At 46.2% G+C, this 26,951-nt stretch overlaps 1 protein-coding gene across 1 annotated transcript in view; it reads left to right on the top strand.

The window, feature by feature from the left end:
* The window catches only part of LOC115135246 (tRNA (32-2'-O)-methyltransferase regulator THADA), a 135,896-nt gene that overhangs the window by 6,922 nt on the left and 102,023 nt on the right, over window positions 1-26,951 (top strand). Inside the window, exons 12-27 of the mRNA XM_029669731.2 lie at window positions 4,009-4,160; window positions 5,325-5,480; window positions 5,657-5,764; window positions 5,919-6,042; window positions 6,420-6,568; window positions 6,861-7,092; window positions 7,521-7,656; window positions 7,755-7,891; window positions 8,022-8,174; window positions 8,492-8,652; window positions 16,303-16,412; window positions 20,300-20,432; window positions 21,264-21,386; window positions 21,779-21,901; window positions 22,063-22,154; window positions 25,733-25,822. Of these exons, the coding sequence (XP_029525591.1) occupies window positions 4,009-4,160; window positions 5,325-5,480; window positions 5,657-5,764; window positions 5,919-6,042; window positions 6,420-6,568; window positions 6,861-7,092; window positions 7,521-7,656; window positions 7,755-7,891; window positions 8,022-8,174; window positions 8,492-8,652; window positions 16,303-16,412; window positions 20,300-20,432; window positions 21,264-21,386; window positions 21,779-21,901; window positions 22,063-22,154; window positions 25,733-25,822 (2,179 nt within the window). The remainder of the gene's footprint in view (window positions 1-4,008; window positions 4,161-5,324; window positions 5,481-5,656; window positions 5,765-5,918; window positions 6,043-6,419; window positions 6,569-6,860; window positions 7,093-7,520; window positions 7,657-7,754; window positions 7,892-8,021; window positions 8,175-8,491; window positions 8,653-16,302; window positions 16,413-20,299; window positions 20,433-21,263; window positions 21,387-21,778; window positions 21,902-22,062; window positions 22,155-25,732; window positions 25,823-26,951) is intronic.

Raw genomic sequence — 26,951 nt, 5'->3', positions numbered from 1 at the left:
GTATTTTATTTTTATTTTATTTATTTATTTCACCTTTATTTAACCAGGTAGGCAAGTTGAGAACAAGTTTTCATTTACAATTGCGACCTGGCCAAGATAAAGCAAAGCAGTTCGACACATACGACACAGTTACACATGGAGTAAAACAAACATACAGTAGAAACAAGTCTTTATACGATGTGAGCAAATGAGGTGAGATAAGGGAGGTAAAGGCAAAAAAGGCCATGGTGGCAAAGTAAATACAATATAGCAAGTAAAACACTGGAATGGTAGATTTGCAATGGAAGAATCTGCAAAGTAGAAATAAAAATAATGGGGTGCAAAGGAGCAAAATAAATTAATTAATTAAATACAGTAGGGAAAGAGGTAGTTGTTTGGGCTAAATTATAGGTGGGCTATGTACAGGTGCAGTAACCTGTGAGCTGCTCTGACAGTTGGTGCTTAAAGTTAGTGAGGGAGATAAGTGTTTTCAGTTTCAAAGATTTTTGTAGTTCGTTCCAGTCATTGGCAGCAGAAAACTGGAAGGAGGAAGAATTGGTTTTGGGGGTGACCAGAGAGATATACCTGCTGGAGATATACCTGCGAAATAGGAAGCCAGTTCTAGATTTAACTTTGGATTGGAGATGTTTGATGTGGGTCTGGAAGGAGAGTTTACAGTCTAACCAGACACCTAGGTATTTGTAGTTGTCCACGTATTCTAAGTCAGAGCCGTCCAGAGTAGTGATGTTGGACAGGCGGGCAGGTGCAGGTAGCAATCGGTTGAAGAGCATGCATTTAGTTTTACTTGTATTTAACAGCAATTGGGGGCCACGGAAGGAGAGTTGTATGGCATTGAAGCTTGCCTGGAGGGTTCTTAACACAGTGTCCAAAGAAGGGCCAGAAGTATACAGAATGGTGTCGTCTGCGTAGAGGTGGATCAGAGACTCACCAGCAGCCAGAGCGACCTCATTGATGTATACAGAGAAGAGAGTCGGTCCAAGAATTGAACCCTGTGGCACCCCCATAGAGACTGCCAGAGGTCCGGACAGCAGACCCTCCGATTTGACACACTGAACTCTATCAGAGAAGTAGTTGGTGAACCAGGCGAGGCAATCATTTGAGAAACCAAGGCTGTTGAGTCTGCCGATGAGGATGTGGTGATTGACAGAGTCGAAAGCCTTGGCCAGATCAATGAATACGGCTGCACAGTAATGTTTCTTATCGATGGCGGTTAAGATATCGTTTAGGACCTTGAGCGTGCCTGAGGTGCACCCATGACCAGCTCTGAAACCAGATTGCATAGCAGAAAAGGTATGGTGAGATTCGAAATGGTCGGTAATCTGTTTGTTGACTTGGCTTTCGAAGACCTTAGAAAGGCATGGTAGGATAGATATAGGTCTGTAGCAGTTTGGGTCAAGAGTGTCCCCCCCTTTGAAGAGGGGGATGACCGCAGCTGCTTTCCAATCTTTGGGAATCTCAGACGACACGAAAGAGGTTGAACAGGCTAGTAATAGGGGTGGCAACAATTTCGGCAGATAATTTTAGAAAGAAAGGGTCCAGATTGTCTAGCCCGGCTGATTTGTAGGGGGTCTAGATTTTGCAGCTCTTTCAGAACATCAGCTGAACGGATTTGGGAGAAGGAGAAATGGGGAAGGCTTGGGCAAATTGCTGTGGGGGGTGCAGTGCTGTTGACCGGAGTAGGAGTAGCCAGGTGGAAAGCATGGCCAGCCGTAGAAAAATGCTTATTGAAATTCTCAATTATGGTGGATTTATCAGTGGTGACAGTGTTTCCTATCTTCAGTGCAGTGGGCAGCTGGGAGGAGGTGTTCTTATTCTCCATGGACTTTACAGTGTCCCAGAACTTTTTTGAGTTAGTGTTGCAGGAAGCAAATTTCTGCTTGAAAAAGCTAGCCTTAGCTTTTCTAACTGCCTGTGTATAATGGTTTCTAGCTTCCCTGAACAGCTGTTCGATGCTAATGCAGAACGCCATAGGATGTTTTTGTGTTGGTTAAGGGCAGTCAGGTCTGGGGAGAACCAAGGGCTATATCTGTTCCTGGTTCTAAATTTCTTGAATGGGGCATGTTTATTTAAGATGGTTAGGAAGGCATTTAAAAAAGATATCCAGGCATCCTCTACTGACGGGATGAGATCAATATCCTTCCAGGATACCCCGGCCAGGTCGATTAGAAAGACCTGCTCACTGAAGTGTTTCAGGGAGCGTTTGACAGTGATGAGTGGAGGTCGTTTGACCGCTGACCCATTACGGATGCAGGCAATGAGGCAGTGATCGGTGAGATCTTGGTTGAAGACAGCAGAGGTGTATTTAGAGGGCAAGTTGGTTAGGATGATATCTATGAGGGTACCCGTGTTTAAGGCTTTGGGGAGGTACCTGGTAGGTTCATTGATAATTTGTGTGAGATTGAGGGCATCAAGTTTAGATTGTAGGATGGCTGGGGTGTTAAGAATGTTCCAGTTTAGGTCGCCTAGCAGCACGAGCTCTGAAGATAGATGGGGGGCAATCAGTTCACATATGGTGTCCAGAGCACAGCTGGGGGCAGAGGGTGGTCTATAGCAGGCGGCAACGGTGAGAGACTTGTTTTAGAGAGGTGGATTTTTAAAAGTAGAAGTTCAAATTGTTTGGGTACAGACATGGATAGTAGGATAGAACTCTGCAGGCTATCTTTGCAGTAGATTGCAACACCGCCCCCTTTGGCAGTTCTATCTTGTCTGAAAATGTTGTAGTTTGGGATTAAAATGTGTCTTCCTAAACCAGGATTCAGACACAGCTAGAACATCCGGGTTGGCAGAGTGTGCTAAAGCAGTGAATAGAACAAACTTAGGGAAGAGGCTTCTAATGTTAACATGCATGAAACCAAGGCTATTACGGTTACAGAAGTCGTCAAAAGAGAGCGCCTGGGGAATAGGAGTGGAGCTAGGCACTGCAGGGCCTGGATTCACCTCTACATCGCCAGAGGAACAGAGGAGGAGTAAAATAAGGGTACGGCTAAAAGCAATAAGAATTGGTCGTCTAGAATGTCTGGAACAGAGAGTAAAAGGAGGTTTCTGGGGGCGAAAAAATAGCATCAAGGTATAATGTACAGACAAAGGTATGGTAGGATGTGAATACAGTGGAGGTAAACCTAGGTATTGAGTGATGAAGAGAGAGATATTGTCTCTAGAAACATCATTGAAACCAGGAGATGTCATTGCATGTGTGGGTGGTGGAACTAATAGGTTGGATAAGGTATAGTGAGCAGGACTAGAGGCTCTACAGTGAAATAAGCCAAAAAACACTAACCAGAACAGCAATGGACAAGGCATATTGACATTAAGGAGAGGCATGCTTAGTCGAGTGATCAAAAGGGTCTAGTGAGTAGAGAGGTTGGTTGGGGGTCACGGCGATTTAGACAACAACATAAAATGTTTCTTATTGTAAATTCTGTTTGGCTTCAGTCAGAGTTCACTCCCCATCGTAAATGTAGAAGCACTAATTTCATGCTTCAGTTGCACTTCTCCACAGAGATGAAATATATTAGCTCTCATCACGTGTAGGATACTTTTCTATGCTACTTTTCTCCGGTGTAGTTTTTCTTGGGTAGCAAGTTAAAATGCAGGTAACTTCAACCAAAACGTCAGGAAATGCAGATGGCTAAATTCTTTCTATGATGAACATTAGAAATATGATGGCCATTAATCATTTTTGAAAAAATAAATACTTTGCTTTTTCATCGTAAGTACATTTGTGTGGCTGCTAGCTTTGCACTTCCGTTGTCGTCTGATGAAAACGATTTTCTGCCGAATGTGTTGCGCTTAATGTAATTTGTGTGAAGGAAAACTGTAGACGCACACCCCTTATTACTCTATTTAAGCCAAAAAATGGTTTATAACAAAGATTATTTTGTTGGTCTGTGTTTTGAAAATGCACATTTCTGAAAGCTAATGTGACCCATGCATACACATCCCTATATATACAAAATGTCATAAATAAAACAAAACTTTGATATAATTTTTGTTGTGGTGTATGTTTAGGACCTCCGGGCAGTAGGGGTGCTTTGGGTGCTCTGATGACGTGTCTGCGTGCAGCACGTGCCCAGGGGGTGGTCCAGTCAGAGGAGGGGCTGTGGGGGGGACTTGTACCCCTCTTTCTGCTCCGTCAGGCTCTGGTTCACAAACACGACCAGGTGAGGAAGGAGCTGTGTGTGTGTGTGTATAGACATGCATACATGCATACATACATGCATGCATACATACATACATACATACATACATACATACATACAGTTGAAGTCGTAAGTTTACATGCACTTAGGTTGGAGTCATTAAAACTAGTTTTTCAACCACTCAAGTCAGTTAGGACAGTCATTTTTCCAACAATTGTTTACAGACAGATTGTTTCACTTATTCACTGTATCACAATTCCAGTGGGTCAGAAGTTTGCATACATAATTCCAGAAAATTCAGTTCCTCTTTGCTTGACATCATGGGAAAATCAAAAGAAATCAGCCAAGACCTCAGAAAAACCTCCAAGTCTGGTTCATCCTTGGGAGCAATTTCCAAACACCTGAAGGTACCACATTCAACTGTACAAACAATAGTACGCAAGTATAACACCATGGGACCACGCAGCCGTCATACCGCTCAGGAAGGAGACGCGTTCTGTCATCTAGTGATGAACGTACTTTGATGAGAGAAGTGCAAATCAATCCCAGTACAACAGCAAAGGACCTTGTGAAGATGCTGGAGGAAACCGGTACAAAAGTATCTATATCCACAGTAAAACTATTTATCGATATAATTAATTTAAAAAAGCCAGACTACGGTTTGCAACAGCACATAGGGACACAGATCATACTTTTTGGTGAAATGTCCTCTGGTCTGATGAAACAACAATAGAACTGTTTGACCATTGTTACATTACGTGGTACCTTCAGCCACTGAGTTTGAAGGTCGTCCTTGAAATACATCCACAGGTACATCTCCAATAGGCTAATTGACATAATTTGAGTCAATCAGAAGCTTCTATAGCCATGATGTCATTTTCTGGAATTTTCAAAGCTGTTTGAAGGCACAGTCAACTAAGTGTATGTTAAACTTCTGACCTGCTGAAATTGTGATACAGTGAAATAATCTGTCTAAACAATTGTTGGAAAAACTACTTGTCATGCACAAAGTAGATGTCCTAACCGACTTGCCAAAACTATAGTTTAACAAGAAATGTGTAAATTGGTTGATACACTTAGTTTGGAGGCATTAACTTTTTTATGTAAACTTCTGACTTCAACTATATATACGTACATACATATACACTGTGTGTGTGTTAATAACGTCATTCTTTGTCTTCTCAGGTGCGAATGGACGCTCTTGGGTTATTGTGCGAGAGTCATCGTCGCACAGAGGTTCTGACATCGCAGGAAATAGAGCTGCTTCATCACTTCCTGCCCTCCAGTCTAAACAGCCAATCACCAGGAGTCAGGCAGCTGACTGTCAGCCTGCTCAAAAAGGTCAGACACTGCTTTTTAATCCATTATTGTGTTATACATTAATGGGCATTGCAGAGACCCAGATTGTGATTACGCTTGCTCCTGGACTAAAGCACTTTCAATGAATTGCCTATTGAAAGTCCTTTTTAGTCTAGGTGTAGACTGACAAGTAGATATCTATTGATTTGTGTGTGTAGCTGCTGTGCAGAGTGAAGGACAGTGGTCAGTCACTGCAGAGGAGGCTGGTCCAGGAGAGAGACCAGGGACAGAAGGACAGAGACCAATACATCCTGGACACGTACAAGGTACACTATGATCACGGGTTGAGTTATATAGGGCTCAATTATCTGTACCATGTATCCTCAGTGGGGAAGACACTGATGGCAATGTTTGGGGAGATGGGAGGGAGAGTTTCAACCTAAAATGCTCTGTATACAACGTGTGTGAATGTGTGCTCAGGAGTTCCTGTGCTGGCTGTGTGAGAGCCTGTTCGGTGTGCTTCTCCCCGGGGCCTCCTTCTCCACCTGCCTGACAGCCCTCCACCTGCTGTGCCAGCTGGCCCACCTCTTCACCTTCAACACTGGTACTGTACACACACACTTTACATTATCTTCATCATCAATTACTTCTCTATCATTATAATTCTTATCACTGTAATCATATACCTCTCTGTCTGTCGCGCTCTCTGTCTGTCGCGCTCTCTGTCTGTCGCGCTCTCTGTCTGTCGCGCTCTCTGTCTGTCGCGCTCTCTGTCTGTCGCGCTCTCTGTCTGTCGCGCTCTCTGTCTGTCGCGCTCTCTGTCTGTCGCGCTCTCTGTCTGTCGCGCTCTCTGTCTGTCGCGCTCTCTGTCTGTCGCGCTCTCTGTCTGTCGCGCTCTCTGTCTGTCGCGCTCTCTGTCTGTCGCGCTCTCTGTCTGTCGCGCTCTCTGTCTGTCGCGCTCTCTGTCTGTCGCGCTCTCAGGGTCTGATGATGTGTTTGCTCTGGGAGAGGTGGTGACCCCTGCACAAGCGCAGAATGTCCTCTACTGCGTCGCCAGCAACTTCCTGGAGGTCAAGCAGCTGGCCTCCGCATTGCTACGGCAACTCCCTCCGTCTGCCGTGGGGCTGCAGGTCAGTGAGACGAGCTTCGATGGTTCCGTAGACATGCCCTTGGTCACTCTACGTGCAGAGTTGTGTACTCTATGCTATATCTCACTTTATGTACACACAACACATACACCTTCACACTGCAGTGTGGTTAGTGGGACATTAACCTGTACCCCTAAACTCAAGTCTGGATTGAAACTTAGAGATGGTTTAATCAAAGAGTTGGCCGACTGGAGATCTTGAATGTGTGTGTCAGATTGAAGTTGTGGTGTACTTATGGCTGCTTTATCCATTACCCCCCCCCCACCCCATATAGGAGCCAGGCAGGATGCAGACTCTGCTCCAGGCAGCTTTGGACCTCAGCACCAGCACCAAGCCTTTTGACAGTGTCACGGCTGCCCACCTCTTCAACCTGTTCCTTCGCCAGCCTGCCCTGCCCCAGGCCCTGTTGCTCTGTGCCCAGGAGCAGGGCCTCTCCTTCCAGCCTCCTGCTCTAACCCAGCCCCAGGCTTTTGAGGCCCTCACCCTGGAGACGAACACTCTGGCAGGTAATGCTGATATTGATTTGGTTTCTCTTCTTAAAATCAAAGCACTTTGCATTGTATGGGGTTGCATTGAAGTTATTTTAACTGCACCGGCTGTCATATTCCTCATCTCACAGATATTGCTCAGTGCTTGTGTAGCCGATGTGAAATGGCTAGCTAGTTAGCAGTGGTGCGTGCTAGTGGCATTTCAATCGGTGACGTCACTTGCTCTGAGACCTTGAAGTAGTGGTTCCCTTTGCTCTGCAAGGGCCACAGCTTTTGTGGAGCGATGGATAACGATGTTTCGAGGGTGACTGTTGACGTGTGCAGAGCGTCCCTGGTTCGCGCCCAGGTCGGGGCGAGGGGACGGGTGTAAAGTCTGTACTGTTACACTTGCAGTAATTGACATGACCATGCTATACTGTGGTGTGATTGTGTGTGTTTTGTTTCAGTGGTGCAGTACTTGTTGCTGTGTCTGAAGGCTGAGGTGGTGAAGGCAGAGTCGTCTCTCCTGCTGGCGGCAGCCTCCTACCCTCTCTACGGCCGAGCCCACTGTATCACTGCTGCCTTACAGCAACTCAACACCGGGTGAGGACACACGCGTGCGCACACACACACACACTCTTGTCTTAGTCAGTCTGAGTGTATTGTTTATCTTGTTTGTTGCCGTGCGTTTGTGTGTCCAGGTGTCTGACTCTGACAGGCCAGTGGAGGAATTTGATGTCAGAGCTCATCACAGTGTCCTATAGGATGTCTGACGTAGTGTCACCTGTCGTCCAGAGCTCCTCCCCCGAAGGCCTCATCCCCATGGATACAGACTCAGGTCAGCACCTCTGGTCTAGATTAGTGAGTGATGATGCCTCATAACTAGTGCCCAGAGTTGGTTTTTGGTAAGGGAAAAACACCTGACAAGGCAGATGGTGTATTAACAGTGTGTGTGTGCCTGTTCTCAGAAACGTCCGCTGGTCTGCAGAGGATCCTGCAGGAGATACAGCCTCGCGACACCAACGACTTTTTCACCAGCGTCAGAGAACTGGACACCGAGCCGTCTGGACAGGAGAACGGACCTGCGGCCCCCACAGACAGACCACAGCATGACAGCCCAGGTCAGCAATACACATTTCCACTCACTCACTGAACTAGGATATATCATGTCAACATGTGCTGCTGTGTCTTTTGTGTTCTATCAGACTCCTCAGACACAGCAGATGAGGGGTGAAACACCGACCCCGTCAGGACAGAACCGGTACTACAGCCATCTGTGTTTCACCACCCCTCACCTGCTGGGACAGTTGTTATGCACTATTAGTGGATACGACAGTGAAAATAATTTTTTTGTCATTACCCATTCCAGAAAGCTTTTGGGTGGGTCGTGTGCTGTGATGTCCAGTGTATTTTCAGTGTGCATCTGCGTGTGTTGTAGGTGGTAGTGGTGAGGGCTACAGGGTGACCGCTCAGATGGTGTTGGTGTGCTGCTGGAGGAGTATGAAGGAGGTGTCCATGGTGCTGGGTCAAGTGTGTCAGAGCCTCCCCTTACAGACCTCCAGCAAACACTCTGACCAGGGGCTCATCACCGAGGAGCAGGTGAGAGACAGACACACACTTAAACGTGAACTCAATGCCATCTCGTTTACCCGAATATGTAAAGACAGCCTGACACCCAGTGGATACACGCTTGAACAAAATACCAGTAGAACACACAATCCCAGTTAACTGTATGTTGTTGTTTATATCCAGACACATACACACGCCAACACACTCTGCTTTTCCCAGCATGGATGTGGGCCTGGAGGTCGTGTTTGGGGATGGCAACGCATGTTTACTGTCGTGAAAATCTTCAATTAGCATCCGCCCTCATTAGCGGAACGCTTTCATTTTAGGACGACCTGCTGTTTTAACGGCCACGATTGCCTCGTTTCCCAACTTTCCTCGCATTCTTTCCAAATCACTTCCATTACCGCCCGACCCGCTCCTGAATAGATAAACGCTAAAAACACTCCGGCCCCCCCCCACCCCCTGTTCTCTCTGGCCACATAGCAAAACACCAACAGACAGCCTGCTCAGTGCTCAGACACCCCCTACCTCACTCCCTTACCCCAGGCCAGCACTGTCAAATAGGCTGCAGCGTTTATGTCCGCTTGATCTCATGTTGTCTCTTTTTGGTCTTGTCTCCTTCTGTGTTGTGTGCACCTTCCCATTTACACCAGAGATCTGAATATAATGAAGAGATGCTCATGTCTCCGTCCTAACAATGGGAGTCATCCCAATGGCGGGAATACAGGGGACGAGCTTAGTTCCAAAACAAGCCCATAGAAACACATTGGGCTTATTTCGGACAGATTTTGGCGAGAGAAACTTCTCCCTTTGCTTCTTCCTCTCAGTTTACACACACACCAAGTCCCTCCCCCTGCCACTCACGCCAACAAAGTTGAGAGATCACTTCTTCCTCTCAGTTTACACACACACACCAAGTCCCTCTCCCTGCCACTCACGCCAACAAAGTTGAGAGATCACTTCTTCCTCTCAGTTTACACACACACACCAAGCCCCTCCCCCTGCCACTCACACCAACAAAGTTGAGAGATCACTTCTTCCTCTCTGACGAGCTGTTTCAACTCGCTACTTGCATTTGAGGCTTGGTCCAACAGAGTCGGTCACATGGACCCTGAAACACATTGAGGCATTATTTTACTGTTATAGATGAGAGGATAAACTGTTTGTCTCAACTACTCAAATAGTGCGCAGCGCAGACACTACTAAAACGAGTTTTAATGAACATTGATTCTGGAAAATGAATGCTCAGGTTGACGTCCGCAGCATTGCGGTTCCATCTACCGCTAGCAGCATTTTAGCCAAATACTGTTATGCTAGCTGTCTAGTATGTGTTTTATAAATGTGCAGTAAGTATAAAACACATTTATATAAGGATTTGGCACCTCCACACTCTGAGAAAAAAATGTAGGCTATTTGATTTTGACATCTGAAGTGGACAGGTTAGCATGCTGTTCAAACAGTTGGTTCCCACATATGACTTAAATGTAAATGTAAATATGCTGAGCCCTTGTTGGCTGCTTTTCCTTAACTCTGCGGTCCAACTTATCCCAGACCATCTCAATTGGGTTGAGGTCGGGGATTGTGGAGGCCAGGTCATGTGATGCAGCACTCCACATTGAGTCGTGAATAAGAACAGCCCTTAGCCGTGGTATATTGGCCATATACCACACCCCCTCGTACCTTATTGCTTAAATATACAGTACCAGTCAAAAGTTTGGACACAACTACTCATTCAAGGTTTTTCTTTATTTTTTACTGTTTTCTACATTGTAGAATAATAGTGAAGACATCAAAATGATGAAATAACACATATGGAATCATGTAGTAACAAAAAAAAGAGTTAAATAAATCTAAATATATTTTAATTTGATATTCAAAGTAGCCACCCTTTGCCTTGATGACTACTTTGCACACACTTCTCATTCTCTCAACCAGCTTCATGAGGTAGTCGCCTGGAATGCATTTCAATTAACAGGTGTGCCTTGTTAACAGTTAATTTGTGGACTTTCTTTCCTTAATGTGTTTAAGACAATCAGTTGTGTTGTGACAGGTAGGGGTGGTATACAGAAGAGAGCCCTATTTGGTCAAATACCAAGTCCATATTATGGCAAGAACAGCTCAAATGAGAAACAACAGTCCATCCATTACTTTAAGACATGAAGGTCAGTCGTTATCATTAGTAGGCTTGGTATAGTATCCTTGTATAACTACCCTCGAGCTGTAGGACTAAGAACCCGTCCTTTTTGGTCTTGATGTAGCAGCTTCAGCACGGACAGAGCAATAAACACTAGCTGTGCTGTGGTGCCTTTTAGTTGCAGTAGGGAGGAGAGGGAGACTACATGCGCCAGTCACACAGGCACTCGCTGTCAAGAACAGGACGACTCTTGGACCAAGATATTTTTAGTCAAGGACAGCCGAGAGAGCGAATATTGCCAATAAGTTTGAAAAAATCTAGATTTTTAGGATCAATCCAGTTTTCTGTGTTTGTAGAATGGGTCTTGTCTGCGCAGACAGAAAGAACCCTGTCTAACCTGCCACAGAGATTGGCACGCTCAGTCAATACTATGTGTGTGTGTGTGTGTGATACATCTTTCTAACACGTGTAGTCAACATCCCCTGGCCTACGGCAGCGCACTGTTTTGCGTTCCGGTTGCCATGGCGACATGGCAGATGTTTCTGTGCCTGGTCGGCGCCATAGCAACTTAAACATTAGTCACAGTGGCTGGCCGATGGTGTTTAATCCTTCATATTCATGGGACTGCCTGGGCTTCAGATGGTAGACTGAGACGGTCCACAGAGCCAGGACCGTTTAAACCCTGGGGGGCATTCTGAGATACGTCTCCTCCATCTTGGGAGGCCCCCGTAGTCTATAGAGATGTGTGTTCTGTGAGACGGGAGTGGAATGGGACCCTGGTGGCGATGTGACTGCTCGTCTTTCTGTGTGCTTGGTGCCGGTGTGAATCTGAGGTCCTCCGTGGTTTTACAGCTGTAGTGTTTGTTTTTGTCCTGGCCTGGAATAGATGGACCGTTTGGTCTTCAGTGGAGACACAGCCAGCAGTGTGGCCTCTCTGGACTGTGACACTTCCCCTCGTTCTCTCTTTTAGCATTTTACTATTATTGATAACATCTGTTTATTGTGTGGCTCATGTTTCCCCAAACACCTTTAAAAAAAAATTGAAACAGGAACAAGGGTAAGGGTCAGGAACAAGGGTAAGGGTCAGGAACAAGGGTAAGGGTGGGTGGGAGTATGGATCATTGCTTTCCTGGAAGTGTTGTGGACAGAGTTGGTGGGATATTATCCACACTAAGACATTGTTTTAAAGCATTGCATATACGCCGTCATGCGCATTCATTGAAATGTTTTTTTTTTTACCCAACCCAAGAATGACAAACCCAATACAAGAATGTGCCATCAACTCATCTGACCTCATTGCCCCAAACTGTGATTCTACACCCTGCTGTATAGCAGTGCATTACCAACGTAACCACTGCAGTACAAACCCAATGAGTGTCCCATCAGATCTGCTCATTCACAACTCTGAGTCTAGAGTGCAACCTGAGGACAGAGCTGACCTCACTGCAGTAAAACTCTAGTGAAAGCCACTAAGGGAGGGCAGTGACCTAACCGCCGTGCGGTGCTGAGCTGGGCCCTCGCTGCGGCCGAGAGTGGGGCAGCTATTTAAGGTGCAAGGCGTTTTGTGTAATCGTTAAATTTCCACTGGGGTTCCTGGTTGGTGGGGGGGGAACTTAATTTAGATGGGACACTTCCTGTTTGCAACGCACCCATTTCTCAGAAAAGCTAACCTTGTCTCCCAACGTCCTAATTACACAGGGCTGTATCAGTGACCCAAATAGCTGCTTTTCCTCCTGACGACTGGGCAGGCTGCCGGGCCTGGACTGGCGGTGGGTATGAGAGCCTTAAAGGAGGGAAAACTGTTGCTGATGCCCTACTGCTACTGTTGTTGATCTGATGCCATTGACTGGAGGGCCCGTGGGGATTATGCAACAGGCTAAGAGAGCAGGGCAATCAAGGAAGTAAGACCATAGAAATATTCAACATTGACATTGGCTGTAATGCTACGTATATTGGTATTGAATCGTTCGGTACGGGGACCTCTGTTCTCACGGTGAAACCCGAGTGAATACATAACACTAGGCCTGTAGGCTCTGCCTACACTGCGTTGTATGCTATTGCCTCGTGAGTAAATCTGAGCTGAAAATAACAACTTTGAAGGCTATTCCGTTAAAACAAGTACAGCCTATGCACACAATGTTTTCAAAATTCTAATCTTAACTGGCGGATTTCAAACTGTCCTTGTGTGAGGCGCAGCCCGGGAACTTTGTAGGTGGTGGGGTTCGATTAAACCATCGTTTAAAGTTTGGAAACATTTTGGCTTCACAGTTGATTACAACTGCGATTGACAGAGATTGTGGATAAAAAGTTAACAGCATGTTTTCCACTGCTCAACGAGAATAGCCTCTGCAGAGTGTGGAGTGTAGAGCTTGTTGTTGGCCTCCGTGTGTGGCAAAGCAAGTTAGACTAAAAATTCTGGAATAAAATGTTTTATGATAACTGTAGGCTACAACGAACAAGAACCAACAGTTAGGCTGCTATTTAAAAATCTGAATAAAGTTATTGTTATTTAACTGTAGGAGAGGAAGAAAGTGCATGCAGACTCAATTTGGCTAGCTAGCGTAGTTAGCTATTTTAGCCTATTCGCTTCTCCAAGTTTGATGCAGTCAAGACGGGTGTACTACTTTATCATATTGGATGATAAATATCCAAGCTAGAAGTTAGTCTACAAGCACAAGTCTGATTGGTTGTTGCCTGTCCCTCCCTTTTGGCTTCTGTTTCACTCGCTCACAGTACACATACCGCAAGGCAATCTCCCTCGTCCTGTATTGGCTATGGTTAATCGAATATCTTACAAATGGACTTTTCTGCTGCTTCCCTCAATCTTATCCGACCACATCTATATATGGAACTGGTCGTCCTCGAGTCCGTTCGGAACGGGTCTCTATATTGAAAAATGTGTGTTGTGCATATTTTTCCGGTTCAGAAAGCCCCAGGTCCATTTTGGAATGGGTCCACATTTTTTTAACCTCTACATGAGGCCCAACATGACAGTCCCTGTCACAACAAACAATGCCAGGAACATTGTGAATAATGTCACAAACTGTTTTTGGGCCACAAATAGTATGCTTTTAAATTGGTCGTATTTGCCAAATAAACAAAATATTACAGTAACTGTTGGAATTTATATTTTCCGCTTTACCGTAACCGTAAACCGTGACTCCAAAACCGCAATATGTACAGAACCGTGGGTTTGGCGATCCGCTACACCACATACAATGTTGACCGCAGGACAATTTAAGTCAGGGTTCAGGGAAATTCCATAGGGGCTCTTGTGTAGATGACCAACACCAGGTCACAGAGCTTTCATCCCAGAGAAAGAGCAGAATTAGTACTATTCATTGCATTAAACTAGGATGTAAAATATGTGTGAAACTTAGTGTATTACAGTTGAGATGTGGCATTTAAAATGCACTTGGAAAACGAGTTGGCCTGGGATGTTGTTGGGGATTATTTTGTAGTGGGTCTGATTCTTATAAACGTGTGAAAATGAGAGAGGACTAGGGTCCTTATTTGGGGCAGTGCTAAAAGATGCCTGTCCAAATCTCTGGCTTTAGATGGGATAATCCCAACCAGGTTGTGTGATGAAACTCAAGAGGGTGTGTGGAATTCTAGAAGTACCCCGTTCTCATTCCCACAGAGCTGCCCCTAGGGCTGGTATGGTGATACTATTACCGCCACACTGGCGGTCACGAGTCATGACCGCAGTCAAATTCCACGTCGCCGTTGAGTCATTATAACTGGGCTTCTCCAAAACTGCGTTCTGATGCCGCGGATGGTCATTAGTAGCCTACCAGACTTGCAAAGGCCAGTCGCTAGTGGCCTGGTACTCAGCGTTCTTGTCCCCCTAAATGATCGGACATCAATGCAATCAAAAATCTAATAAAACACTTCATGAGAACCCTAGCATTTAGAGTTCGAACTGAATAGGATCGCCTGTTTTGCAGCGAGATCCAGCTCATCATGGCTGGTTGCTGAATATATTGAAATAAGTGTTCCTATAAGCCCAAGCCCATGTTGCGCAACATTTCCATAGGCTTTGCAATTGCGTAAGAAAACAGTTTTGATGGCCTCTATTAAAAAGAGGAGGGTCCCACCTGTTTTCTACAGGCTTGCTATATTTATTTTTCAACTTCCTTAATATTAACCACATTGCTTCGCTTTACAACCGGAGTAGCTTACCTGGCTGGCATGAAAATTGACCATGGGAAAAGCGTCCTCCGTTCGCTATTCAAGTGCATGCAGATGCCAAGTCTTTTGTACCACCTGCCCCTGTTCTGACCGGTGCATGATCAAAACTAATTTCACACACATCATTTAGTATATGTAAAGACGAGATTACATTGAGAATAGTCTGACGGGTGAGAATATTAGCACTTGTGAATGATGACCAGCGCGTGCCTCGATCACACCTCTGCAGCGTCGTTGCGTTTTGGTACACCAGAAGTACATTCATTTCCAATGGACCTCTGTGTCTGCCTCGCAGTGTTGCGTTGCAGAGGCAGTTGCGTTGCGTTCTGTGTGGTCCATACGTTGGATTTATCGACCGTATGCTTCAAACTGTATGTATAGACGGCTTGGTAGCAGAAGGTGATTGTTGAACAATTGTTGCACACACATCCAGATGCTGCGTACCATTTTGCACAATGACACTGTAGGTGTGACCGGAGGCGTAAGGTAAGAAACCGCATGGATTTTGTTGTTGTTGTGTAGCCCACAGACGTATGACATAGCCAGATCAGGGCCTAACATAAAGACGACTCAGAATATGCTATTTTGTTCTTCTGAAATAGAAAACATTTTCTTCATATCATGTTTCTTTAGATTTGCCTAAAATAAAGAATGGATTTTTTTTGTGATGGTGTAGGCCATATTAAATGGTTTCATTTGACTTCTTTTAAATGTAGGTTTCCAAACGACCACATCAGTGTAGGCTATGCGTGGACCCAGAAAGTGCTAAACGTATTTATGCTAATTAAAGGTCAATTTCTGTGAGAACTGGCAGTTATTTGCGTGACAGTTACCGGCTGACAAAATTGTCATGACCACCACAGCCTTAGACCACCACAGCCTTAGCTGCGCCCCCCCAACCCCACCCCTCCGTCCCTCCCTGTGCCCTCTGTGCCACCCCAGGCTTGCATAGTGCCTGGGTCCAGCCTGTGGTAGAGACAGTGTAATGACAGGGCGCGGAGGCCTCAGCCTGCTCCACCCTGCTCTACCTCACCTGGTTTACCCCCACATGTTGACTAACTACACCAACACGTGTGGGCTGTGTTGATATGCTGTAATGTTATGACAGTTTAGTCAATTACATGACCACATGTCATTTTATGTTGTAGCTAATCACTGACTTATCTGTTTTAATGCTAGTGAAATGTCAATCAAGACTAACTTCTGTTTGTTTACCTAACCACTTTAAATCATCCAGTGGAATGAAGAAATGTTATGTTCCCATACGCCACACCCTCTTTCTCTCTTCTCATGTCTCTCTTCCCTTCTACTCTCGCTCTACCTCGCTGTCGCTCTATACCGCTCTCCTATCCCAGGTGGAGGGGGTGGGCCTGTACTTCCGTCAGCAGCTCCTCCAGTCTCGTCACCGAGGGGCCTTTGAGCTGGCCTACGTGGGCTTTGTACGTCTCACCGACATGCTGCGCAGGTGAGTTAGAGAGACAGATTGTGTGTTTGTGTGCGCACGCTCTATCTACATCAATACCACTTGGGAGGTGCAGCTGGGGAGGAATGTGCCCTCCTGTTGTGAAAAGGGCTGCTGTTTTTCCAGGGGCAGTGGACCAAGCTGGCCAGATCAAACAATCCACTGTGTAGGATGGGCTGAGGACAAGACACACACAACACACACACACCCCCTGCCATATCCTAGAGCCCAGTAGAACATACCAACCCAGAAACAAAACAGAGCTTCAAAAGCTGGGCAGTTAGGCACCCCATAACCAACAACCCCAAAACCCTATTCCGTGTATTTAATCCAGACTACTGTTTCCACCCTAGCACTCTGGCTCACAACACACACACACACCCTTGTTCTGACACCAACCTACAAGAACATTCCCCTCATCAAATCACTCAGGCATTTAGATGTATTTATTCAGCATATGCGCTTCGCTTTTGAAAGGGCAAGATGTTCTCCAAAGCTTTTCAGGTTCAGGGCTTTGCTCTATGGCAGAAAAATGAACTGATGGGAGATCTGGTCTGGGAGCAGTTTTTAAACGAATAGAATAGAGCTGGGACAATAAACTTAAAATGACCGACACTGACATTGCCTTCCTCTTTCCAAAGCATCTGGCTTACTTACATCTGTAATTTCCGGTGATTTAGCTACACAACGGTCCTGTAGATTGTTCTAAAACCATAGTTTGGTCAACAGTAATAGACTATACATTATATTGATTCCTGCCATGAAAGTATCTGCCTGTCCCCGTTTTGCTTTCGGCTGCTGATTCATTCTCTTGCTGCGGGTGATTCGCTGATCCACCTCTACGGAGACGGCACCATTCTGTATATATCTGGCCCTTCTTTGGACATTGTGTTAACTAACCTCCAAACAAGCTTCAGTGCCATTGATAAAGTAATCCCTCTCACCCCCCCCCCCCCTCCCCCTGAAAAGATTTAGATGCACTACTGTTCCACTGGAGGTCATAAGGTGAATGCACCAATTTGTAAGTCGCTCTGGATAAGAGCGTCTGCTAAATGACTTAAATGTAATGTTAAATGTAATACAACACTCCTTCCGTGGCCTCCAACTGCTCTTAAATGTAAGTAAAACTAAATGCATGCTTTTCAACCGATCGCTGCCCGCACCCGTCCGCACTACTAGCATCACTACTCTGGATGGTTCTGACTTAGAATATATGGACAACTACAAATACCTAGGTGTCTTGCTAGACTGTAAACTCTCCTTCCAGACTCACATTAAGCATCTCCAATTCACAATGGAATCTAGAATCGGCTTCCTATTTCGCAACAAAGCCTCCTTCACTCACGCCGCCAAACATACCCTCGTAAAACTGACTATGCTACCGATCCTCGACTTTGGTGATGTCATTTACAAAATAGCCTCCAACACTCTACTCAGACTGCATCCAGTTTGCTATCACTGTGCCATCCGTTTTGTCACCATAGCCCCATACACCACCCACCATTGCGACCTGTATGCCCTTGTCTGTTGGCCCTCATGACATATTCGTCGCCAGACCCACTGGCTCCAGGTCATCTACAAGTCTTTGCTAGGTAAAGCTCCGCCTTATCTCAGCTCACTGGTCACCATAACAACACCCACCCGAAGCAAGCGCTCCAGCAGGTATATCTCACTGGTTATCCCCAAAGCCAACTCTTCCTTTGGCCGCCTTTCCTTCCAGCTCTGCTGCCAATGACTGGAACCAATTTGAAGTTGGAGACTTATCTCCCTCACTAACTTTAAACAACCGATCGCTGCAGCTGTACACAACCCATCTGTAAATAGCCCATCCAACTACCTCATCCCCATATTGTTTTGATTTACTTTTTGCACGCCAGTATTTCTACTTGCACATCATCATCTGCACATCTATCACTCCAGTGTTATTAGCTAAATTGTAATTACTTTGCTACTATGGCCTATTTCTTGCCTTACCACCTCATGCCATTTGCACACACTGTATATAGACTTTTGTTCTGCTGTATTATTGACTGTATGTTTACTTACTCCATGTGTAACTCTGTGTTGTTTGTGTCGCGCTGCTTTGCTTTATCTTGGCCAGGTCGCAGTTGTAAATGAGAACTTGTTCTCAACTGGCTTACGTGGTTAAATAAAGGTCAAATAAAAAATACAAATTCCCTCTCCTCACTGTGCGCACGGAGGAGGGAGAGATGCGTTCTGAGAAGCGCAAGCATATTGCTTAAAATGCTAAAAAGACCGTTTTCAAAGCAACTACTGCTCTAGTTACAGAAAAGAGTCACAGCTTTCTGTGAGTATGTCATGTGTTTCTTACCTCCTTAATGTTGAGTGCGTGGCACCACTTTACAACCAGAGTAGGCTGAAGTAAGTGTAGATTTGATGCGCCCGCAGAGCCGAGCGGAATGCGCCATTTGCTGCCTACTTCAAGTAGCCTCGACCAAGAGCTGGAAAGTTTGATCTACATTTACTGATCAATTAGCCTACATGGCTAGCAGCAATGTATTTAGCATTTGAAATCTAGTGAATTGTCTTAAGTTCCCACTTCCTCAGGTGGTTAACAATATAGCCTATACCCAGGGGTCTCCCAACAGATCTGTCACTAGCTACGAGTAGCTCGCAGCCCACCTGAGCAGCTCGCAAAACATTTTTTATTTCACGTGTTCCACCGCAAACTGTCATGAACATATCACAAGTATCAGACACCTTAAGCTCCCGCCTACTATCCAATCAAATCCACGTTGACATTATTGCAACCCTAGTGAAGCACAATTGGATTAAAAAGTAAAACATCTGGCAATTAATTTCTAGGACTGTTTCCCTTGTATGTCTGTGGTTCGAGTTTGTCTATCATTTACTTTGTGTAGGCTGTTAGTGATAATGGTAACTGTCTTCAGGGTAGACAGACTTTCCTCAAAACCTTCTCAATTTACTTGTCAACTGCAAAGTAACTGGCAGAATAATATCATGTTTGTTTGTATCATTCAGGTGGGCTTTTTGTTTGCAAACTCTTGCAAAATGCACAATTTAAAAGGTTATTTTTCAATAATTTATTTTGCCCTGTAATTGTCTTCTGATGTTATTTAAGCATTGACATGGGCACAGAAATGGAATTGTTCCTCTGTAAATAATTGTCATTTTTAGAGTGAAAAATGAAAACATCCAAAACCAGGAAAAATACAACGGAGAAAACGTAATCTCGGGAAAATAGAGTGCCTATTTGAAAGCTATGGGAAAATGAATAAGTAGCTCAGGGCATGTTTCCTAATTTAAAAGTAGCTCTCACGCTAGAAAAGGTTGGCGAGCCCTGTTATAGGCCAGTATGCACAAATAAGTCGGCAAATTCTCTGAGTCGAGCCTAAATGGTGTCATTCTGGGTCCTGTTTTGACAGGTCGAGCATCAAAATATCAATCATGCATTACCTGGATGTGTTGGATGAAATAGCTGACTTTTTGAATCGTAGGCTGCCATTTGAATTGTCTAACTTGTCACTGTAAAAATGTGTCTAGAGCCGCAAATATGAACTAACTGTCCGTTAAACATGTTTTTTGTTGTTGTGTTTTGTTATCATACAAAATAGTGACATTTATCGTGATATGACTTAATGTTAGGTCTGATAAACTATTCTGGAACAGCAATACACTCTGTTGTCAGAGAGAGTTACATGACTAAAGAACCGCAACGTAGTCGCTGTTAGGATTTTAGTGAAACAATGTTTTTGTGTGAGTCCATTATACAGCTTAATGCCACATACAGGATATTTGCAAGATATTATGTGTTCGTGCGTGTGTTCTGTAAATGTTTTTGACATCGCCGTTCAGCCGTGGCTAATTAAGAGCCTCTAATGAGATGATTATTTTTTTTTTGTTGTTAGGAGTGGAAGCAGAACCCTGCAGCAGCTGCCTGGTCGCTGGCTCACGGAGGTCCTACAGGAGGTCAAGTCCAGTGACCCCTCCTCCAAACTGTGTGCCACGCGCCGCAGCGCAGGCATCCCATTCTACATCCAGGTGTGTGTTTGTTTGGAAAGGAAATTCTTGGCATGCCTCTAAAGCATTCATGCTACTAAAGCAGTCATCCTTCTCTGTCTCTCTGTCTCTGTCTGTCATTATCACATATTAGAGGGGGGAGAGGGAAACTTTAGGGAGAGCGGTGGTCATGAGGGAGGACGTGGACTGCGGGAGAGGAAGGGAGAGAGATTGAAGATGAAGTAGGTACTGTGAGGTAGCAAGAGAAGAGAGCGATATTAGGGAGAGGGTAAAGAGAGGAGGCTGATCTCTGCACCTTGGCAGGCTTGTGCATTCCATTCCTGCGGTGAAATCCGGAAAGGGCTGGCCGGTGTGCTGCTGTCCTGGGACAGACGTCACAGGAACCAGCCCAGACCCTCTGCCCCCAGGCCAGAGACACAGCTGTCTCTCATCAGCACCCACAGCCGGCCAGCACGCGGATGATGTCACCACGCCAGAGGTGTTTGTACAAAGGCTTGTTACTTAATGACTGTAGTGGCAGTGATCCCAATTCTGATCCTTTGCCTAATGTAAGGGCAAAAGAGCTGATCTATTGGTTAAAACACCAATTAGTGCTACAAAAGTTCAGAATTGGGCTACCTGTGTAAACGTAGCCCAAGTGACTTATTTTCCTTGTCTCTTTTCCCTCTTCTGCACCAATGGCAACACAGTGGAGATCTGTCAGAGGGCCGCTATTCCATGAACCAGTTACTTCCTGATTAGTGCTGCTGCTGAAGGAAAGGATGCTTTTATAGTCCAGACTATTGGCATGCAGGCTGACGCACCATCTGTGGCCTGTCTGACCTCATTGTGTCGGTCTTGTCTCCTGTCCAGGCCCTGTTGTCATCCGAGCCCAAGTCGTCCAGCTGCAGCCTGCTGAAGATGACCATGAGAGAGCTGACCGCCCTGGCCATGCCCTCTCCTGACAGAGCCACTGACCAGACCACTGTCCCTCAGGTACTAAACACTACTGCTGAACACAGTTTGTCACCTGAGGCAACAATTACTGGAGGGATCACGCGTTACAATGTGGTTGTAATTGAATTCGGCTCTACCTGAGCTTGTCGATTTTGGAATCCTCCCTGGGTGATATTTTGAACCGTTTTGAGATTCTGAGCCTAACACTGATTCAGTACAGTAACTATAGGCTGTACAGTGCCTGTACTGTATCCCAGGGGTTGTGGGTTTCGATTCCCCCTGGGGCCACCCACACGGAAAATGCATGCACGCTTAACTAAGTCGCTTTGGATAAAGGCCTCTGCTAAATATCAAATTGCATAATATACATTGTAGCGGTTACATGTATGATTGCACGTGCAGTATAGTGACGTCACTGTTTGTCTCTCTAGGTTCATGCTCTCAACATCCTGAGGGCTCTGTACAGAGACACTCGTCTGGGGGAGAACATCATTCCCTTTGTCTCTGAGGGAATGCAGGCTGCTGTCCTGGGCTTCACCTCCCCCGTCTGGGCTGTGAGTCCCCCCCCCCCCCCCCCCCCCCCTTCTCTCCACTCTGAATCTGTCCTGCAAGACGATACCACCCACTCCTCTTCGTCATCCCTCGTCTGACTGTCCTGCAAGATGATAGTCTTCTGAATGTCATCTCTCTTCTTCCCCTTCTCTCTCCGTCTCAGGTGAGGAACTCCTCCACCCTGCTCTTCAGCACTCTGATCACGAGGATCTTTGGAGTGAAGAAAGGGAAGGACGAGCACTCCAAAGAGAACAGGTCTGGATCCCTAGCGAGTCTCCTAGACAACAGTTCTGACTGCCGTAGTAAAGCAGCAGTATCCCACACCTGCTTGCTCACCCTCAGTCCTTCTCTATTGGACCTTCGCTAACATATTTTAGTGCAAATCTCCCATTGGCATTTATGCACGGTTTATAGACAAAAGCCAAAGGGTATTGTGAGTTATGATTTGACCTTTGATCTCTACCTGGCATGTTGTGCTCTGCCCTGTGGATTCTCTCCCGTACCAGCAGGGGGCAGTGTGTCCACACCAGGCAGGCCTCCCCTCGGCCCCAGGTCAAAAGTCCTCAGGCCTACTCTACTCTCTCGTTCTCTCTTTGCTTGAAGAGTATGGCAGGAACATAGTTGAATGCTGCTATTCCCTGCAAGACTCTCACACTGTCTTCAGAGAGGATAGATGCTCTGCACTCCAACTCCCCTTCTGCTTTCCTTCTCTTTTACCCCCGTTCTGCTCTTTCACTCTCTCATGCTTTTTCTCAGTGTGATATCCAGGACTCTTGGCTCTGGAATGATTTTGACATTTTGTTTCAATCAAGTCTAGTGCATGTAGGCTACATTGTACACCCATCTACAGATGGACATGCACGATCAGTGGCACACAATCACACAAAACAGACATGCTCTCTCTCTCTCCCCCCAGCATTACACCTCCACCAGTTGACAGCAAAGCTCCTGTTGTCTAGCACCGACCTCCCGCACCCCTACGTGCTCTCCAGTCATTGCTCCACTGGCCTTCACTTCTGACCTGTGTGTGTTTGTTACTGTGTGGGGGAGGGTAGTCTTTCACAGGACCCCTTGCAGCGCTCACTCTGTTCACCCTCCACCCTACTCGACTGTCATCAATCCCCACTCACTCCAGATGTGACCTCTGTCCATACCCACAATGCAGTGCTTAGACAGTGGGGGCGCTCGCTCGACTCTGTCCCGTGAAGGGCGAGATTAGCTGCCGAGGACAGCTCCGAGCGAGTGCCTCGTCAGAACACTGCATTGTGGATATGGACAGAGAGGTCACATTTTGAGTGAGTGGAGATTGGAGAGAGAGGGGGGAGAGAGAGAGAGAGCAAAAGGGTAGGTAGAGACTTGCTGAGGCTTAGAGGAAAGGGTTTGATTGCTTGTTTACAGTGATAGTCTTACAGTCCTGGGTTAAAAGCCCGTTCCTGTGTAGATGCTGTGTGTGTGATAGGGTTATTTTGAGCTCTTATCCACAGTGACAGGTACCCATGGGGGCAGAGGAGTTGATCTGAAGACAATCAAGGTCGTTTTGGCCCGTCCAACCGCACAGTCTGTTTTCATTTAGTTTAATTGGCTTGTGTGGCCAGAAGCCTTCTGATCCCTCCGGGCCAAGTCAATTGTTTTTGGAGGCTTTTTATTTACTTTTCCGCTGTATGTTAGTCTGTCTCAAGTTGTTGCTGTGTGCACGCATATGTGTGGGAGCGAGAAAGACGTGTGTGTGTGTGTGTGTGCTGTGTCTATACTACTCTTGTGTTCTGGGTCTGGCTCGTGTTATTACTGTGATTATTTGGCTGTGTGTTCTGGCTACAGTCGATGCGTTGTGACAGGCTGTCCACTCCAATGGCTGGCTGGTTGCTGGTCTGTTTGGTCAGACTGCTGTGTGCGTTTTGTGTGTGTGTGTGTGTTGGGTTGGCTCCCATGGCTTCAGTGGAGGTGAAGTGTGTCAGACCCGTCAGGCCAGCTGACCACTGGCCTGTGTGTGTGTGTATGTTAGATTTATTTGTACGACGTTTGAATCTGAAGGTGATTGTTTGTTGTGTTTTATAATATGGTTATTTCTTTGTTTTTTTTCTTATATCCGTTCCGCGTCTGGATTTTATTTGGGTAACACTCCTCAAAGTTCATAGAGACTTTTGCTCTGCAAACCCAAGCCAACAGCTACAGTATATCAGTGTTCTCAGTCTTCATCCTTTCTCTCTCCTGCTTTTGTTAAGTCATCATTGTTATTTTGTGAGGCCTGCTGGCCCCGGCAGGCAGATGAGACGGAGCTTGTCCTCAGACACCTTCACCCCCACTGACCCTGACCTGGCTAATCTGCCCATACTTGACCTTTAACCTCTGACCCCATGGAAGGGTCGAGTGGAGGAGTGAGACGTCCCACTGAGAGGGCCTCATTATGGAGGGAGAGAGGGAGGAGAGGCCTGTCTGTCTACTGTTAGTCCTCTGCCATCTCTAAGGCCCTCTTCTTCGAATACTTAGAAGTGCAAGTCAATCTTGTAGGTAGCCGGGTTTTTATCTCCCTGTGAGATAGCTGGCATCTTAGAAAAGCCTCAAGGCTTACAGAAGGAAGACGAGTCGTACCGTTGCAAGGGGTTAGTGTGTGTGCATTTGCGCAGCCGCGTGTGCTTGTGCATGTGTCTAGAGGTCAAAGGTGATTTACGTGAATAGGTCAGAGGCCTGCAATCGACCGGTTTTGTAGGCATGTCCTCGTCTGCTCTACCGTTTTATGTGTTCATGCCGTTCAGCCTGGCAGGAAGACTACGTTAACCCTAAGTGAAAGAATACAGGTCTTTGTGCAACATGTAACTTCTACCCCGTTGGCCCACCTCAGTCGCAATCGGGGGAGCGTTTTCCGTGTTGCGCGTTGACGCTGCCGCCACATGCGGGCCCCACCGACACAACAGACACACCTCGTTACCTCGACGGTGCCCCGGCTCTCACTCGGACCAGGCCTGGTGGGGCGGGAGGGAGGAAGGAAAGGAGAGGGGTGTATCCCTTTCGGGGGGGGGGGGGGGGGAGTATTTGTCGCAGTTTTGGCGGAAGTTTGTGAGCTCTGCTCTTTACGTTGTTGGGTTACGCTGTTTGGCTTTGCAGGCGAACCTAACTGTTCCGTCCCCTTACGTTTCAGGGCACTTGATTTAGACGTTAGGCTTTTACAAAAAAATATTTGCTTGATGTGAATGGTGGCATTTAGCTTTTGGAGATTATACTGCCAAAGTTCAATGTTGTCAGTTTATGCATAGAATGCCGTTCACACGCAGGCACGCACACTTTTCCCCCTTACACACACACACACACACTACCCCCCTCCAAACACGCACATAAAGTGACCAAGTCAGACTAGTGTCCACAGTACATTTATTTCCAGACACGCTGCTTGCCTTGCCTGTCTTGGGGATAAACAAACGATGCAGGCTGAAATGAAGTGTGTTTCCCTCTGGGTCTGGGGTGGTTGCTAGTTGGCATGAGCCTCCTGAGAAGCCGACCCTGCTGGCCGGCTCCTAATTAGCTTTTTATTGGCTTGTAATGCTTTGAAATGGAAGGAAGTGGTTTAGAAGCCAGACAGCGCTGGAGAGGTTGTTTTCTTTCTCTATACAAGTGTGTTTCTCTCTCTCCTTTGCTTTTCTCTGCACAGGGAACTTATGTAATTATCAAATGGTTTACAGAGCTGGGTAGGGTGCACCCACTGCTGATGTTACACAACTGTTCAAATAAGACAGATGTATTTAGTATGTGGCTGAAGATGTTTTACTGTACACAGATACATCAGTTGAAATACTCCTGTACAACTTCTCTCCTCCTCATCCCTCTTTCCTTCTCCCTAGGATGACGGGCCGGGAGTTCTTCACTCGTTTCCCGGCGCTCTATCCCTTCCTCCTGAGCCAGCTGGAGGAGGCTGCAGCGTCGGTGGACAGGTGAGAGTTAAGGTTCGAGCTACGCCGAGAGGGACGTTCATGTCTGATTCACACTACAGAGCCATGCCGAGAGGACAAGCTGAGCTGTGCTGGCCTGGTTCCACATCCACCAGAAAGTTACTTGAATTTGATGGAAAATCAAATCCAATATACAAGCCAGCACAGTATACTGTGAGCTCCACATTATTTACCATTTATTTCTGATAGACCGTAAATCATCTGAAACACAACCAAAACAAATAGAAAATCCAACAAATGTGTCACAAGCTTGATGTAGTCATTGCGTGTTAGGAATATGGGACCAAATACTGAACTTTTTACTACTTTAATACACCTAAATTAACTTTTGGTGTATTGTGTAGTGTGCTGCAAATTCTAAGCCGTTCACCCGATATGGATGAAAATACCCTCAAATTAAAGCTGACAGCAGCCTTGTCTTCTCTTCCTCTTCTCACCCTCCTCTGGTTTCTGTGGGACCCTAAATGAAACCCTTGCTTCATTAGGCCCGTGAAGCTCGTTAAGGCTATTGGCCAGGCTGATGGACAGTTTCCTGGGAGAGACGGACCGATTCGGAGGAGGAATGGGCAGACTCCTCCACTCTCTGGAAGATTCTTGGCCTTCTTATCTCTACCAGTTAGCTTCCCCCTAAAAGCTTTTGGACTGTGAACAGGCTCTCCAGTCAATGTTATCTTAATATGGATCAAATGAATTGGATGCTTTTTCAGACTCTCTTCCTCCCTCCCTCTATATTGTTCTCTCTCTTGTTCTATCACTCTCACCTTTCACTCCCAGTCCCTCCATTGCCTCGTAGAAGTCATTAAGTTTCCCACGAAACTAAACCCTCGGCCCCCTCAACCTCCAAATAGAAAGAGCGGGACTGTAAACTTCTCTCAGATGTGTACCGTCTGTTTAGGTCATATAATACAGTCGGTGATGGAGCAGAGCTGGGTCGTCTGCTCTGTGGAGCCCGTACAGGGCGCGGTGCAGTGCTTCACAGTAAGAGGCGTGACAAACCAGAGCTTCCCAGGCCCAACTCCATCCAGACACATCTTCCCTCTTCTCTTCTATTAACCTGCCCACTTGTCAGTCCTACTCTGGCATCAGGGTAATTTGCGAGGCTCGTGAACTC

Source organism: Oncorhynchus nerka, linkage group LG10 (assembly GCF_034236695.1).
Source record: "Oncorhynchus nerka isolate Pitt River linkage group LG10, Oner_Uvic_2.0, whole genome shotgun sequence".
NCBI lineage: Eukaryota > Metazoa > Chordata > Actinopteri > Salmoniformes > Salmonidae > Oncorhynchus > Oncorhynchus nerka.
This window is presented reverse-complemented; position numbering and strand designations above follow the sequence as displayed.